Consider the following 15396-nt stretch of genomic DNA (forward strand, 5'->3'; position numbering starts at 1 on the left):
GCAGGGATCATTGTCCTTGTTCTGCAGAGAAGGAAACTGAAGTAGAGAGAAATTAAGTACCTTGTCAAGGTCACACAGCTAGTGACCCGACCGCCTCTGCAAAGAGGATACTGTTGTTCTGCCCATTTTACAGATGAGGAAAACCGATGCTTAATTTCCCCCAGGCTCTCCGTTGTTTTGATTCCTTATCCTTCTGTTCTCCCAAGGTATCCTACCCAGCCCACTTGTGGCTCAGAGTCCTTTCCCTTTCTCTGGAGAAGGGCGAGACCCTAAGGCTTCCCCAGTCACCTGGTGGGTGCTCCCCTGTACTTTGGGAAGTCAGTCCTTGTGTCCTTTTCTGTCCGATGATCCTGCAGAAATGAACCCCATTCCTCAGCAAATCCCATCCCACTTATGTTCAGAAGGGGTGGGAAGCAAGACTTAGGAACTGAAAGGGGCAGGGACCGGCTCAGATGCCCAGCCAAGGCCGGGTTGGGCCTGGCAGCAGTGGAGGAAAACGGAAAACGGGTCCAGACAGGAAGAATCCAGGAGTCCTGGTTTCCAGGTGCAGGATTGGGAAGCAGGGGCATGCTTCACTTCTCTGAACTCCCTGCCCCTGGCAACCGGGCCCACTGCCAGACATCCAGGCTGTTAGGTGTTTCTGTCTGAGTTGGGAGGGGACCTGGGCAGCTCTTAGAAATGACGGGAGGACGCCACTGCGCACGCTCCCTGCCAGGCAGTGCTGTCTCCCGCTCTCTGCCGGCTCCGAGGTTCGTCACACCTTCGGCTCTGCCCTTCTGCTAACAGAACCCGCACCACTCTCCCTCCTGCTCTCACCTTGGGACCTGTGAGCCAGTGGCTGAGAGGGGGCAGCAGAGCCAGCTGGAGCTACCAGCTGCCCTGCTCCTCCTATGTCACCCCGACTGTCCATGGTTCTAGAGAGCTCTGCCACAGCCTCGGCAGTAGCTCTGAAGACAGTGAGTGTGACTTAAGCACTCCTGTTCTGGGGAGCCTGGGTGGCTCAGTCGGTTGAGCCTCTGACTTTGGCTCAGGTCATGATCTCAGGGGTCCTGGGTTCGAGCCCCTCCTCCGGCTCTGTGCTGACAGCTCAGAGCCTGGAGCCTACTTTGGACTCTGTATCTCCCTGTCTCTCTGCCCCTCCCCTGCTTGCACTCTGCTGTTCCTCTCTCTATAAAATTAAAACATATTAAAAAAAAAAAAAAAAAGAACTCCTGTTCTAGGCTGAGAGTGAGGAGCGGGCTTTCTCTGACAACTTATTTGGGGAAATCGAGGGTCCCATCCTCTGGCCCCAGCTCCTCTCAAGAGCTAAACCGCCCTGAACCTGCCACCATCCTTCTTTAACAAGCCCAGGGAAGATTTCCCAAAAGATAATCTGAGGCAGAGTCTCTTCCTTGCCTACACTCTTCTTCGAGTCTAACCTTGGTCCCTTGCAGAGGGGTGGAAGGGGACAGAGATGAATCGCAGTTTCTTATAAACCTGGTGGCTTCTTGTTCCCCGACGACAATATAGCAGAGGAGCTCTGTGGTTCTGGCTCTGAGTCAGGACCCACCGCCTGGGCGTCCCCAGTGCCATATCCCTCCGCCCCGCCCCAGACTGGAAAATCAGGCTCATGCCTCTGCCCGAGTCAGTGCTTCCCCTGCTTCCCCTCACGATCTCGCTTTCCCCTAAAGGGAGGTATTTCCTCGAAGCTGGGAAAAGTCAAGGGGGCAGAGACCTTGCCAGCTATGGGGAGATGGGGAGGCGGGGAGGCGGACGGTGGGCATGGGGCATGGGGTGGGAGGTGGAGCTAGCCTGCCCTCCCTGCCCTGCCCCTCCCCCACTCAGCCCAGCTCCCCGGTCCCGCTCCTCTAGCTCAGGATGTGTGCTCCAGAGCACAGAGCGTGCGCGCGTGCGTGCGTGCGTGTGTGTGTGTGTGTGTGTGTGTTCACACACTCAACACACGTCTATGGCTGTTTCTGGGGGTTGGCTCCCCGCTAACCTCCAAGGATGAGGATGGGGTGGAGGAGGACACATGTCATGCTTCTGGCGTGTCTATGCGTGACACACATTTTTTTCCGTGCATCTCCTTCCTATGTTTCTTGTCCACATGCACTCTGCATCCCTCCCAGAATCACACGTCGTTAGCCTAGGTCAGGAAACAAATCCCCTCCCCCTCCTAAAGTGAGAAGAAGCCCCCCCACCTTGGACCCCCCCCCCCCCAGAGGTTGGGGGATTCAGGAATCAGTGAGGAGGTAGGCACTTCCCATTTCAGAAAACTGACTTGTCTTCCGCTCACCAGGGGACCCCCAGCCCTCAGCCAGTAGGGGGAGGGGGTCGGTTCCCAGACAGGTTGTGCAGACCCTCCACCTTCCCACCTGCATAAAGGCTCAAAGGGACAAGAACCGGGGTCGTGATGACCCGGTTCCCAGACCCTAGGTGAGGACAGGGGAGTTTGGGGAAAGCGAATCCTGGGGAGAGTGTGGTTAGAATGGCCTGAGTCAGCAATCTAGAACTCACGTGTGCCCACCCCCAGCCTAGGGCAGGCGAGGGGAATGCAGGCACCGAAACAGAAAGAGAGAGATGGGGAGGCAGAGTGAAAGCAGGAGACAGAGAGAGACTGAGACAATGGCCAGTCAGAAAGAGAGTGAGGGCCAGGACGGGGACGGGGCTGGGCACTGGGGCCTACGAGGACCCAGGTGATGGGGGGAGGGCAGAAGGGTCAAGGGTACAGGTACAGTTGCCCTTTCTCTTTCTTCACTGGCATCACAGAAGTGCAAAGGGTCAGCACTGAAAGGATCCAAGCCTTTCATCTCAAGAAGAAGAAATCAAGTCTTAATGAGAAAGTCACCAAAAAAAGAAAAAAGAGCCGGGGTAGGACCGACCCGCCTGCCTCCGGTTACTTGGCTCCTTTTCTAAGCCCGGAACCGGAATCCGGAATCGGGAGGACCAGGCAGCTGGGATACTCCGTCTCACCCTTCCTCCATAGGTGAGGCTGAGGGTGGCATGGGGTTGGGGGGAGGGGCCTGGATACTTGTCTTGTATTTGCATGGCAAGTGCACTTCTTCCTTTGGGATGTTACAGATCAATAAAAATAGCAAAACTTTCTAAAGGATGCTTTAACCCCACTTTGCATAACATTGAGATGAAGGGATGCCACTTCCTCCCTTGTGGATGCACAGAAAGGAGGAGGGAGGAAAGGGGGCCAAGAGTTTTAATATCCAAAAGCAGGAGCGCCTGGGTGGCTCAGTCGGTTAAGCATCAGACTTTGGCTCTGGTCATGATCTCACGGCTGTGAGTTCAAGCCTCTGTGCTGACAGCTCAGAGCCTGGAGCCTGCTTCAGTTTCTGTCTTCCTCTCCTGCTTGCTCTCTCTCTCTCAAAAATAAAAAAAAAAATTACAAAAATTAATATCCAGCTCTTACCTGCCCTACCTCCACCTGGAACCCAGGATCACCTGGGTTCTCTCTCCCTGACTCTGGGAAGGATGGAGAGGTCAGACCCTGTCCAACTCCAGAACTATCTGTCTACATGACACTGACTGCGGGCCCGGGGCTGGGCGTTTCCCTTCTCAGCCTGGCCTCTCCCATCTCTACCACCCTGCCTGAAAGACCCTCAGCAGAACTTGGCCCAGAGAGCAGAGGGGACTGTTTCCAGGTCACATGGCCACCTGGGGGTGGGGGCAGGGAGGGGAAATTCCAACTGAGCACTCTGGTCCCAGGCCCAGGCACCACCTGGGCCGCCAGGCTGATACCCAGGCCCTGCCCAGAGGACCACTGTGCTCTGTCCCGCCCTCAGCAGCAGCTTGGCTCCTGGCTCCCTTGAGAATTGGAGCTGGAAGACGCAGATTGAGAGGACACCCTTAGGGGCCCTGAGTGTCCTCATCCTCAGCCCCTCCCTGCTCCAAGCAGTTGGACCAAGCGGCCCAGGAATTAATAATGTTACCTCCTACCTTGGTGACCCCCCCCCCCCCCCGCAAACCCCAGGGCCCACAGACATGCTGGGACACAGTGCCTACAGCCCTGCCATGCGGAAGCTCGGATCCCAGCAGAAGTTTCCAACACAAACCACATTTCCATCTCTGCCTCTGACTCCTCTGAAGATTTGGGGGGCTATTAAGGTGGGCTTCCAACCCCTTTAGTCATCCTAGGAAGCCAAGCTGAATAGCAGTGACTGATATTCACCCAACCACAAGCCAATTTTGTGGTTTGAGTTGTTTTCAGAGGAGCAGCACTGCAGGGGCAGGAGGCCCCGGGCACAGGGAAGGGGTGCCTCCTGGACCCCTGCCCCTGCCCCTGCCCAGGGCACTGACAGCCCAGCTCAGGAGGGCCTGGCACTGCCCCCACTTCACAGATGCACATGGAAGCCTTTGTCAACCACCAGGAACACCTCTCTCTCCTGTCACCTTCATGCCCACCTGGCAACTTTACTGGCTAGGTTGGCTGCTTCCCTGGATCCAGGGTGAACACTTTTTTTTTTCCTCTTCCCTTTTCATTTCATGTTTTTTCTCCCTTCCCTTCCCTTCCCTTCCCTTCCCTTCCCTTCCCTTCCCTTCCCTTCCCTTCCCTTCCCTTCCCTTTTTTTCTTCCCTCCCTCCCTCCCTTCCTCCTCCCTTCCCCCTCCCACACCGTTTCCTCACCCCATTTCCTCTTATATATTCCTCTTCCTCAGGAATAATTTAGGAGCTGTAGCAAAGGCAGCAGAGCCTGCTGGAAGCTTCCCCAAATGTACATGGCTTGCCCGGCCCCAAACCCAAACCTACAGACACCCAGGCCCAGTCTCCAGCTCCTTCGGCCGTGGTACCCACTGTCCCCCGGTCCCGAACCACACCTCTTCTCTTCCCTCATGAGCTGGGAAAAGATCAGGATTAGCAATAAGGGATACTTCCCACAGAACGGATTTTAGAAGACTGTCAGAAATACAGAATGCCAAAATGTCAGAGCCAAGAAGGAAATTAAAACCACCTGGTCCAGACCCTTCCTTTTTTTTTTTTTTTTTTTTTTTTCTTTCCTTCTCAAATTGAGAAACGGAAGCTCTGAGGAGTGATTCAATGTTCCCAGAGCACGGTTAGATGCGGAGGTCCTCACTCTCAGAACACTCTCGGAGGAGAGGCTCTCCCCACCTCCCCTCACAGGCCCGCAGTTGGGCAGGTGGTGGTGTAGGTGTGGGTGTGTCGATCAGACCCTTTGTCCTGATGACAAGGGAGAAGAATAAGTCAAAGGGGGGCAGGCCAGGCGCAAGGAGGCGGAGAGGTTTGTGTTTTTCTGGAAACGCAGGGCATCTCCTTGTCCTCCTCCTGGAAGCCTGCCTGAATTAGCTATGGGCCTGTCCCCCTCCACATCTGGTGGCCACTGCCACGGGAGGGAGAGGGGGGAGCAAGGGTGAAAGTTGTGTGCCTGAGTGCCAAACACAGCCCACAGCCCCGGGTGACAGAGAAAGAGGACAAGTGAGGGGACAGGAAGTGGAATGTGGACAGGAGTGGAGGGGGTGGGAGAAGGGAGGGAAAGGAGGCACCCCCATGGGGAAAGCATCTGCCCCAGGGTGAGTCAGTGCAGCTCAGGTGCAGGCCTCCTGGGGGCTGCCCATTTGTGGTTAAGCTTTATCATGTGATTTCTATGAAGGATAACAGGGTGGTGGGCCTGCGCTGGCTCTGGCTCGAGCCAGCTTGAAAGAGCAGATTATGTTCACCCCTCCCCAGGGCTCAGGGCCGGCACAACAGCAGCTTGGACTGGAGAGCCAGTTGTTAAACACGGACCAGCACACCACGGGGTAATGGGGTCAGCTTGGAAACCAGGAGCGTGCGTGTTGGACCTCACGCGTGTGCTGGTGTGCACCATTCCCAGGGGCCACGTAGGTCATATGTAATGCGAGGCAGTGTGTGACTGTGTCCCTGTGGCACCTGGGACATACCCGTGTGGCACTGTGTTCCCGGTTGTGTGAGATTCTGTGTGTGTATGCCATGTGTGTTGGGAGAAGTGCGTCTCTGCAGGTGGGTGTCGCTGGGGGCCTGGGAAGTGAGGAAGGATGTGTGTGTGTGTGTGTGTGTGTGTGTGTGTGTGTGTGTAACTGGGATGGTCATGTCCTTTGTGCACCTGGAGCTAAGCGTGACAGGCTGAGTCTGCTGGCTGCTGGGGAGGAGACCCACATGTGCTCACTGCAGGGGATTCGGACAGTGCCCAAGACCAGAGACACATAAATCCCAGAGTTCTGAGGGCTCAGGGTGGGTGGTGGCTGAGAACCCCTCTGCCAAGTCCCACTCGGCCCTCTGCCCCTTCCATTCCCCGCCTGTAGGGAGTGGGATGCCAAGGTAGGCAAGGGGCTCTTTGACCCCAGGGGGAAACTCCTCTTCCCTGCCCCTCACCCGTGCTTCTGGGTGAACTATCCCCTTCACACCATCTCCCCGTCCTCCCTATCACCTCCCAGCCACGGTTTGCTTTTGCTGTCTGGGGAGCAGGAGAGCTCAGCGCCTGCACTACCCACAAGGCCCAGGGTCCCAGGAAGGGGGAGGGACACGATCGATGGGCACACGATCAGCCCCATCCACCTACTTCCCTTCGGGCGGGAAGACTGGGCTGGGTGTCCCACTGGAGCAGGGGGCTCTGGCTGGGCCGACACGGGCTCTCTGCCTCCCCCTGCCCCTCTGCTGAACACCTCCACCCAGTCAGTCCCTCTACCCCGGGGGAGTTTCGCTCCACCACCCCCTCCCCCTGCAGGCCTCCGGGGGCGCAGGCGCAGGGGGATGGGGCCAGTGCCCCTTCACCACAGCCACTCTCCGTCCTCCCGTCCCTCCCTGGTCTGAGGTCAGAAGGAGAAAAGCGACACAGGACCGGGTCGGGGAGGACTGAGGGGAGAGACAGGTTTTCTCACCTGTGGCTCTCTAACTCAAATCCCATACCCGCAGTCTGGCTTGAGGACATATGTCTTCTGCCCCTGAGCTCACCCTCATCCCTGGAGCCTTCAGACCCCCACCACCTACAGTGGCTGATGGCTCATCTCCTGCCTCTGGCCTGCACTGCCCAATGCCAGCCCCAGCTCCCAGGCTCAGAGGGAGGGCGGCATCTACCGTGGAAAACATCTAAGGGACCAGATCCCTGGGTTCACCTGGGAAACGCGGTTCAGTGTCTTCACACGGAGTTCTTCCTAAAGTCTAACCTAACGTTCCCTCTCTTGTGCTCTCACTGTGCACCTCACTGGCTACAAGTCGGGCCTTCCTCCCGTCTCAGCCAGCCTTGCCCCTTCAGGTGAGGCTGGACTGTCAGGCAGAAAAAGAGCCAGGCTCCAAAAACGAAAACAAAAGTCTCCGCCGCTCGCCAGGCTCGCCTGCTCTGTGCACCCTGTCCGCCCCCTGCCCCCAGCCACCACAGAAACCCACAGGGCATTGGAGCCTTCATCCCAAAATGAGTCAAGGCCCCTCAGAGGGGTTGAACCGGGGCGCAGGAATTTCCCTTCATGTCAAGCAAGGGCTCTACTTGACATCAACCTCTGTCCGGCCTTCTTGGCCCAGAAGGGGCAAGACTGGCTCCCGCACTTGGAGGGGTCCGCTCTCTTGTGGGCAAAGCCAGCTGCTGGTCGTGGAAGCGCCTTCTGCCCTGGTCTCTTTTTTTTTTTTTTTTTAATTTTTTTTTTCAACATTTATTTATTTTTTGGGACAGAGAGAGACAGAGCATGAACGGGGGAGGGGCAGAGAGAGAGGGAGACACAGAATCGGAAACAGGCTCCAGGCTCTGAGCCATCAGCCCAGAGCCCGACGCGGGGCTCGAACTCACGGACCGCGAGATCGTGACCTGGCTGAAGTCGGACGCTCAACCGACTGCGCCACCCAGGCGCCCCGCCCTGGTCTCTTTTAACACCAAGTTCGCTCCCTAAGTGTGAGGTTAAGGGGGGGGGGGATCCATGCAGAATGCCTAAGTAGGGGCTTGGGGGAAAGAAGTGCTGAGGCCCACGAGCTATACTGGTCCCCTGCTTCACAGTACCCTCCACATTTTCTTTCCAAGGAAGGACTGGAAATAGAAGCTTCCCCCTAGGTCTGAGGCCTCAGGAGACCCTCAAAGGGGTACCAAGGGGCCAGCTGCTAATCTCCTAGCTGCTGCTTCTTTCTCTTGTGTTCAAGAGAGCAAGAAGACTTTTCCGATGGGGAGGGAAGTGCTTGGAGGCGGGGACGGGTTCCAGGGCCAGTGGAGACAGCTGGCAGGAGAGTGGAGGCAGCAGGTGGTCTGGCTGACCCTCGTGGAAGCCAGCAGACTCCCCCTGCCTTGCCCCCTGCACTGCATATATATTCTCTCCCTCCAAAATAGCATCTCTGGAGGGGGGGAAGCAGGGGGAGTTCTCAGTTCACCGTTCGCTCCTTCCCACATCGTGTTCACAGCTCTCTGGGCTGTCTCTCGCGACCTGGTTTCCCTGCCAGGCCCTTCTGCTCTGCCGCCACCCTCACCACTTGGCTCTTCCAGGTCCAGGACCCCTCTGGCCGAGAGGGAGCCTCCTTTCCTAGCTCGGCCCGTCTCCCACCTTCAGGCTGTGGCTGCCACGCGGCATTCCGTATCCTGTTTGGGACAGAAGTGAATTCAATGCACATCAATGAGCACCAAATGCGCTTGTGTGTGTGGGAGGGGGGCGGGGGGGGGGGGGCGTTTACGCAGTACTCGCTGAGGTGGGTGAGAAATATGTCTAGATGCCACAGTCCTGGTCCTCTTCTCCAAGGAACTCACAAAGGAGAGGTCTGGCACGGAAACTCCCTCCAGGTAAAAGTGGACCACAGGCCTCTCACAGAGCTGGGGGTCCCCGCTCCCTCCCACCCAACAGCCCTCGCACTGGACCCTGGTCCACCTCCGGCCACTGCTAGAATCTACTCACAAGCCCCCCTGCTATTGTTGGGACTATTTGTCATGCAGAATGTTCCCTTGAGCAGTTCCCAGGATAGGCCTGCCCTGGGAAATGCCCAATCTGACAGGGTAGCAGGACGCAGACTGAAGAGAACAGTGAGGGCAGAGCTCGGCTCACGTTCCTGGAGGAGGGAAGGGTGAGCGGACTATGCTCCAAAGAAGGACTGAGGCAGGGCTGGGTGTCTGGGGCATCTGGGGTGTCTGGGCCGAAGGAAGTGGGAGGTCAGGATGGGGTGTCTGCCCACTCTGAGGAGGAAGGAGCGACAGTGGGTGCACTACCCCCACCCCCAACAGGGGCCAGCTGTGGGCCTGGAAAAGGCCTGACCTCCTGCCTCCCTCCCTGCACTGTGGGAGTGTTGGAGGCAAGGAAAGGGAACCTCAAAGAGCCCCCCAGGGAACTACCTCCCCCCCCCCTTGTTATTTCTAGCTCCATTTTCTTGGTCAAGAAGGGTGTCAGTGGTAATGCAAATTAGGAGGTGTTGGCCAACACCCATCCTGTCCCCACTCCCAGCCTCTCCCCTCCCTCCCCCCATGCCCACACTCTCACAGCCAACTGGAACATCTGTGAGGCACGCCTGGTGCCCTTGCCTTTGGCAGAATTGGCATGGACGGGGTGGGGGGGGCGCGGGTGAAGCTGTGGCTTCTCAGGGGCTCCTGCCTCTGCCACAGGGACAGGGCAGCCAGCTGATGCCCGGGGCCTCCCCCCTGCCCCAGCCCCCTCTTGCCCTCCGCCTGGCCAGGCCTCCCCGGGTCATTAACATCTGTATAGACGGTCAGTGCCCCGGACCAAAGCCTCCTCTCCAGGCTGCCTTGGGAGGGGGCGCTGCAGGCTGGAACCTCCTCAAGGCCCTGCAGACACAGCTGGACCTTAAAGGCACGCGGGCAACTAGGGGCCACAGCCCCGAGAGCCAAGAATTTCTCTGGAATCCACCCAGAGAAATTGGAGGAAGGGCAGGAACAGGGGCAGTGTGCTGGAAGATCCCTCAGTTTTCCCCACAAGAGCTGGCCTCTGCTCCCAGACACCCTGTCCCACCCCGTCCCAGTGAGAGAGCCCTCCTTGTGTTCATCCTCGTGTCTGACCTCAATTCTTCCTGCAGAAGCCAAGGTTGCTCTGCTCCTGTCCTTGCTGAGGGAGAAACGGACTGCGGGAGCTGGCCTGTTCACCCCTACCCTATAAAGATGTCATTGAGTGAGACCCCCACCCCCTCTGTTCTGCATTAGTCCTAATCAGCAGGGTGAGTCGTTTCTCATTAACACGGCTGACTCACCCACACACCCCTCCTCTTTGTCAGCGATCAGCTTCTCCCCTGACACACACACACACACACACACACACACACACACACACACGCACCCACACATTCCCGCACATGCACATGCGTGCATGCACACACACCACCAGCTTCTGAAAGGAGCTGTTTCGTTCCTCAGGGGATCACCTGACAGCCTCCACGGGGACCCCGAAGAGGGACAGGGGTCTCCATGGCCTGGAAGGTCTGGCTAAGGAAATCCTGGTGGGGGAGGGGCAGGACTGCAGGGTCCCCAAAGACGAGGCAGGTCGTGGGTGAAGGAGGGACTGAGGGCAGAGCAGCTGGAGCTGGAGAGAATGTTGTTGGGCGCTGGACCTTCACTGGGCAGTTGGAGACAGACCCACGGCAGCTTGGTTTCTGTGAAGTCCTCCTGACTCCTACCACATCTGGCTCTGGGTCTGTGCTGGCGAGAGCGAGCGAATCCCTTGGGCGTCTTCTCCAGACGCGGCGGGGTCTTCCCTCCACTTTACCCCTATGAAAGTTGTGTCATCCTCCTCACTTTTCCAGAAGCCTGGTGATCTGGATCCCTTGCCCCCACACTCTCTCAGCCCCTCATGCCCCCCGCATTACTCCCACAGAGCCACAGGTAGCCAGAGCAGCCAGGGTCCTGCCTGATCACCATCCCACTTGGGAGGAGAGCGATGAGTGTTCTGGGCAGGGCTTCTCAGTCCTCCTTCAGCACCCCCCCCCACCTCTCACGTCCTCTCCTATGGGGGGGGGGGTCATTAAATGAAAGCCTGCAGTTCTGAAGGACCTGGGCTGGGGACACTAGCTTTCCCCCCTTCCCTACCCAGCCCGTAGCAACTTTCTGCCCTGTAACTGAGCCAGCCCCTTCCCAAGTCCCTAAAAATCAAGGAGACAAACTGCCAGAATACGCACCCTCTGTCCCCATGCGCCCTTCACCCCAGTGACCCGGAAGATGTCTAGGTGTGGGATACCTGGGTTCCCTCGCGCCTTCAGACATGCCAAGGACCAGAAGTGGCTACCTAGGTCATGCCCCTACCTGTAGCTCATTCCGGGTCATCCTTTCCCCCTTTCCTCAATGAATGGGATTTCTCTTTGCCTCGTGTCCCTGTACCACCCCTAACTCACTCCTGCCCTTCTAGCAAATGTTTCCAGAGATCCAAAGAGGACCCAGACCCAGAAACCTGGGTGCTGCCTTCTTCCACAGGAGCTGACCGAGATGGAGGAGACCCAGGTTGCACTGAGTGCCTATGTTCCACAAGGCTCCAGAACCTTCTCTCCCATGGCTTATGAAGCCATGTCCCATAGGGATGGCTATTCTCACCTTTCCTGGCACTCAGGATTTGGCTGCAGATGGAATCAAGGCTGGAAGAACTTTTAGAAGCCAGCTGTAGTCGTTAAGTGCAACAGAGGAGCAGGGGAAGCTGGGCCATCTCCCCACTGGGGTCTGGACCTTGGTGCTGAATGGGGAGGAATCCTGCATCTGGAGCTGAACCTTGGGACTTCGATGAGCAACTGTTCCAGGCTTTTAAGTGAATCCTGGGCCTGAAAGGGTCACATGGAAATGAAAGGCACCCAGAGTTGGTGAATACAGCTGAGGCCTTTCCTGCACACAGAGGGCACCGCCCCGTCTGGGGCAGAAGTCACAGGTTCATGGCCTGGCTTTGACCTCCCAGTCTGTGGGGCTTTCAAGGCAGCTGCTGAGCCTGGGATCCAATCCCTCTCCTGCTCTCAGAACCACGAGGACATGGAACACGGATGTTCTTTCTCTTAGAGGCCCAGCTTGGTTCCTGGCATGCAAAAATCATTTGATGAAGAAACAGCTGCTGCTGAAGCCCCAAGGCTTCAGAACCTCTACCTGCCAGACCTACTGGGAGGGAAAATTCGAGTCCCAGACAGCTGCTCAGGGCTGGGTGGCTGGCTGCATTGTCACAAAGACACCCTTTACTGCTCCGGATCTCTTTTAAATACACTCCATGTCAGGGTGCCTGGGTGGTTCAGCCAGTTGAGTGGCCGATTCCTGATTTCAGCTCAGGTCATGATCTCCTGGTCTGTGAGTTCGAGCCCCGGGGCGGGCTCGGCACTACATGGAGCCTGTTTGAATTCTCTCTCTCCCTCTCTCTCTGCCCCTCCCTTGCTCTCACTCTCTCTCAAAATAAATAAACATCAAAATAAAGGAAACATGGCCCACCTTGCCATAGTTGTGGTTCCTTGGGTTTTGCCAGACCTCCCGCTACCAAGGGTTTTCTTCCCACCCCAGCCACGGAGGGCACAGACCAAGAGCAGATGGAACAGGTAAGTTTTATTTGGACTTTAAACTTGTTCAGAGAGCTCAGGGGCCCCCACCTCCCCTCTCCAAGCCCCCTTCTCATTTCCCCTCCCTGGGGGAACACTCAAGGTACAATGCCATGTCTCTGGAGTCCTTGGCCCCTTCCTGCCTGATACACCTCTTCACTCCCCTGCACTGAGGAGGAGGGGAGGGGTGTGAGGAGGCGGGGGTGCCTGGAAGTGTTGGATCAGAATGGTACATGCACTGACAGTAGCGCCCACTGCCACCAGCCCGGGGCTGAGACCTGGGAGAGGCTCGCAGTGGGGGGGTTGGATTCATCGTGGGGCAGCAGGCTCTTGCCATAGGAAGCTCCCCACCTCAGCCCTGGGGACCCCCTGGCCTCCTGCTTACCCATCCTTCTGAGGGTACGACTCTGAGGTAGATTTCACAGAGGGAATGTGGGTCGCTGGGGTGTGGGAAGGGGGTTAGCTCTTTTGAAGTTGATCTCCAACAGCACCCTGGGCCCATCCACAGGTTCTGGCCTGGGAGGCAGGGATGATGACACCCACCCAGCTATCAGAGGCCGAGTCACACACGGGCTCCAGGGCACCTGTGGTGTCAGGGACTCGAGAGGGGTAAGGGTGAAGGGGAGCATCTGTCTTAACAATCTGCGTCTTGGTGCTAGGGGCTCCAGGGGGAGGCAGGGGCCTGGGAGGCTAGCACAGATACTCCCCTGGCCTGAGGGTCAAGTTGCAGGATGGCCCCCCCGCCTCTCATCCCCACCCTCAGGGCGGCCTCTTTAGGCTGAATCCCTCCAGTCCTCCAGGGTCCTCCCTCTCCTCTCCCACCCTCCTTATTCCCCAGGGGAGTAGAGGAGAACAAGACCGGCCTGCAGGGAATGGCAAGAAACAAGATGCCTCCTTCCCCCAAGGGGGAGGGGCCCATGCCAAGAGCCCCGAGCTGGCCATGGGATGGAGGAACTGGCATCAGTGTGCAAGGCAGGCTCTGGGACCCCACAGGGAGGCGCTCCCTGGACAGAGCACAGCCTGAGAAAGATGGACATCCGGGGAGTGGCTAGGGGAGCTCCTGGAGTCCTCTGATACCCTCCCCCTCCCCCAGGCCCAAGCAGCGGGGCGGGCAGGCGGGCGGTGGCGACGGATCCAACCCTGTCTGAGAACAGAAAGGCAGAGAGAGAGGCTGGGTGGGGTACGCCCCTCCCCATCTCAGCCCAGATCCTCACCTCCCCAGTGGAAGCCAGGGAGCTGGGGACAGCCTCGGCTGGCCTTCCAGGAAGAGCCAGGGCTGAGTGGTGCCTGGACCAGGGAAGACGGCACACACGTTGACTCGGTAGCTAGTGGAGGTATCTGGGGGTCGCAAGGGGCAAGGGCCCCCCACGAGATTCATGCAGCATTCAAAGTGAGTGAGTGAGTGGGGGTGATGAGAGAAGATGGAGAAACAGCCAGGGGGTGGGGGAGGCACCCTAGATCTTGCTGTTCTCCAGGTGGGAGTCAATGTGTTTGATGAGGGCATCATCCGGGTACCCAACAGGGAAACCTAGCTGGCAGAGGGGGCAGCTGCGGATCTCAGAGCCCACTGTCTCCATCAGCAGCTGTGGAGAGAGAGGGGAGTCAGCTATGGTCCCCAGCCCTCCCTCACGGTCCCCACAGCCCCGCCTGCCCTTTCCCGAGACCCAGGGCAGGGAGGGCTGCAGCATGCAGAAAGGGTCTGGTCACCCTCTGTCCAGCACCACTCCTCCTTCTCCCCATTCCCTGCCCACCTCCCACCAGCTCAGCATCCACTCCCCCAACCCAGGGCCTACGGCCCCAGGAGGTGCGTGTGCTCAGCCTGCCAGGTCATCTACGGTAATGAGGGAGGCCAAGACCCAGACATGCCCCCAGAGTGACTAAGACACAGCTCCCAGATAACTCAAAGCAATGGATAATCCCAAACAATGTACAACCCAAAAATAATTTTCTGTCTGGCTTTAGAATATATTTTGGTCCTTCCAGGTGGCAAGGGTTGGCTCTGACATTCGGGAAACTCATTATTTCAGTGAAATGATAGAGCCCTGAGATAGGCTGTCTTCTAGGACAGCCGGAAAAGAGCAGGGGCTCTGAGACCAGATGGAGGGAACTGGATGAGCAGGCCTGGCCCTGTGTGGGCCCCAGACCTGTGGCAGTCAGCACGGCCTCCATCACCAGTCTAACAGGAGAGGGCTTCAGGCTCACTGCCTCCCTGTTAGGGACTCCCCAATGGAACTAGATCATATAATCACTGCCCTCATTTTGCAGATATGACAACTGAGGATCAGGTGGGATAAGTGACCTGTCCGAGGTCCCACAGCTGCTAAGCGGTGAAGTCCGGAATCAAAGCTGGGACTGTCACTCTGAAGCCCATGCCCTTAACCGCCGCCCTGAGAGAGAGGTAACGGTGCAGGCCCCACCTACGCAAGCAAAAGGCCCGGAGAGAGAAGTAACGGGCCTAGGCTGCCCCTGAGAGGCGAGGGGCCTCGGCCGGCCCTCAGGTGACAAGCGGGCGCCCCACTCACGTTGATGGACGGCCAGGACTGCGCGTGCTCGGCGTGGGCGTAGGCGGTGGCGGCCGGCGACTCAGGGATGGGGAAGCCCGCGCAGAACGAGGCGCAGCGGATGGTGCCCGCCTCGGGGCTGGGCGGGCTGGTGGGCACGGCCCACTCCTCCTCCTCGGAGGGCTGCTTCTCGAAGCGCAGCCGGATGCCCTCGAAGGCGCGTCGCGGGCTGAGCGGCCGGCCGGGCCCGTAGAGCTCGCCGCCGTAGGCCCGCGGCTTGGGCAGCGTGGCCGCCTCGGCCTGCAGCCAGGGCGGGGAGGCCCCCGCGTAGCCCGCGCCCTCCGCCATCTCCGAGTAGCTGCGCCGACCCTGGAAGCCGGCCTTCACGTGGTGGCTGGGCGGCTTGGCGTAGGCGCGCTCGGCCGGCGTCCTCTCGCCCGGCGGCGGGGGCGGCGGGGGCCGGGGCTGCGGG

General features: G+C 58.4%; 1 protein-coding gene across 1 annotated transcript in view; it reads right to left on the minus strand.

The window, feature by feature from the left end:
• Positions 1-12410: 12410 nt before the first annotated feature.
• TBKBP1 (TBK1 binding protein 1) overlaps positions 12411-15396 on the minus strand; it is a 19810-nt gene continuing 16824 nt past the window's right edge. The window contains exons 8-9 of the mRNA XM_040497893.1: positions 14946-15389; positions 12411-14006 (exon numbers count right to left, since the gene is read on the minus strand). Coding sequence (XP_040353827.1) covers positions 13878-14006; positions 14946-15389 — 573 coding nt within the window. The 3' untranslated portion in view covers positions 12411-13877. The remainder of the gene's footprint in view (positions 14007-14945; positions 15390-15396) is intronic.

Source organism: Herpailurus yagouaroundi, unplaced genomic scaffold, assembly GCF_014898765.1.
Source record: "Herpailurus yagouaroundi ecotype Mexico unplaced genomic scaffold, PumYag 189, whole genome shotgun sequence".
In the NCBI taxonomy this organism is placed as follows: Eukaryota; Metazoa; Chordata; class Mammalia; order Carnivora; family Felidae; genus Herpailurus; species Herpailurus yagouaroundi.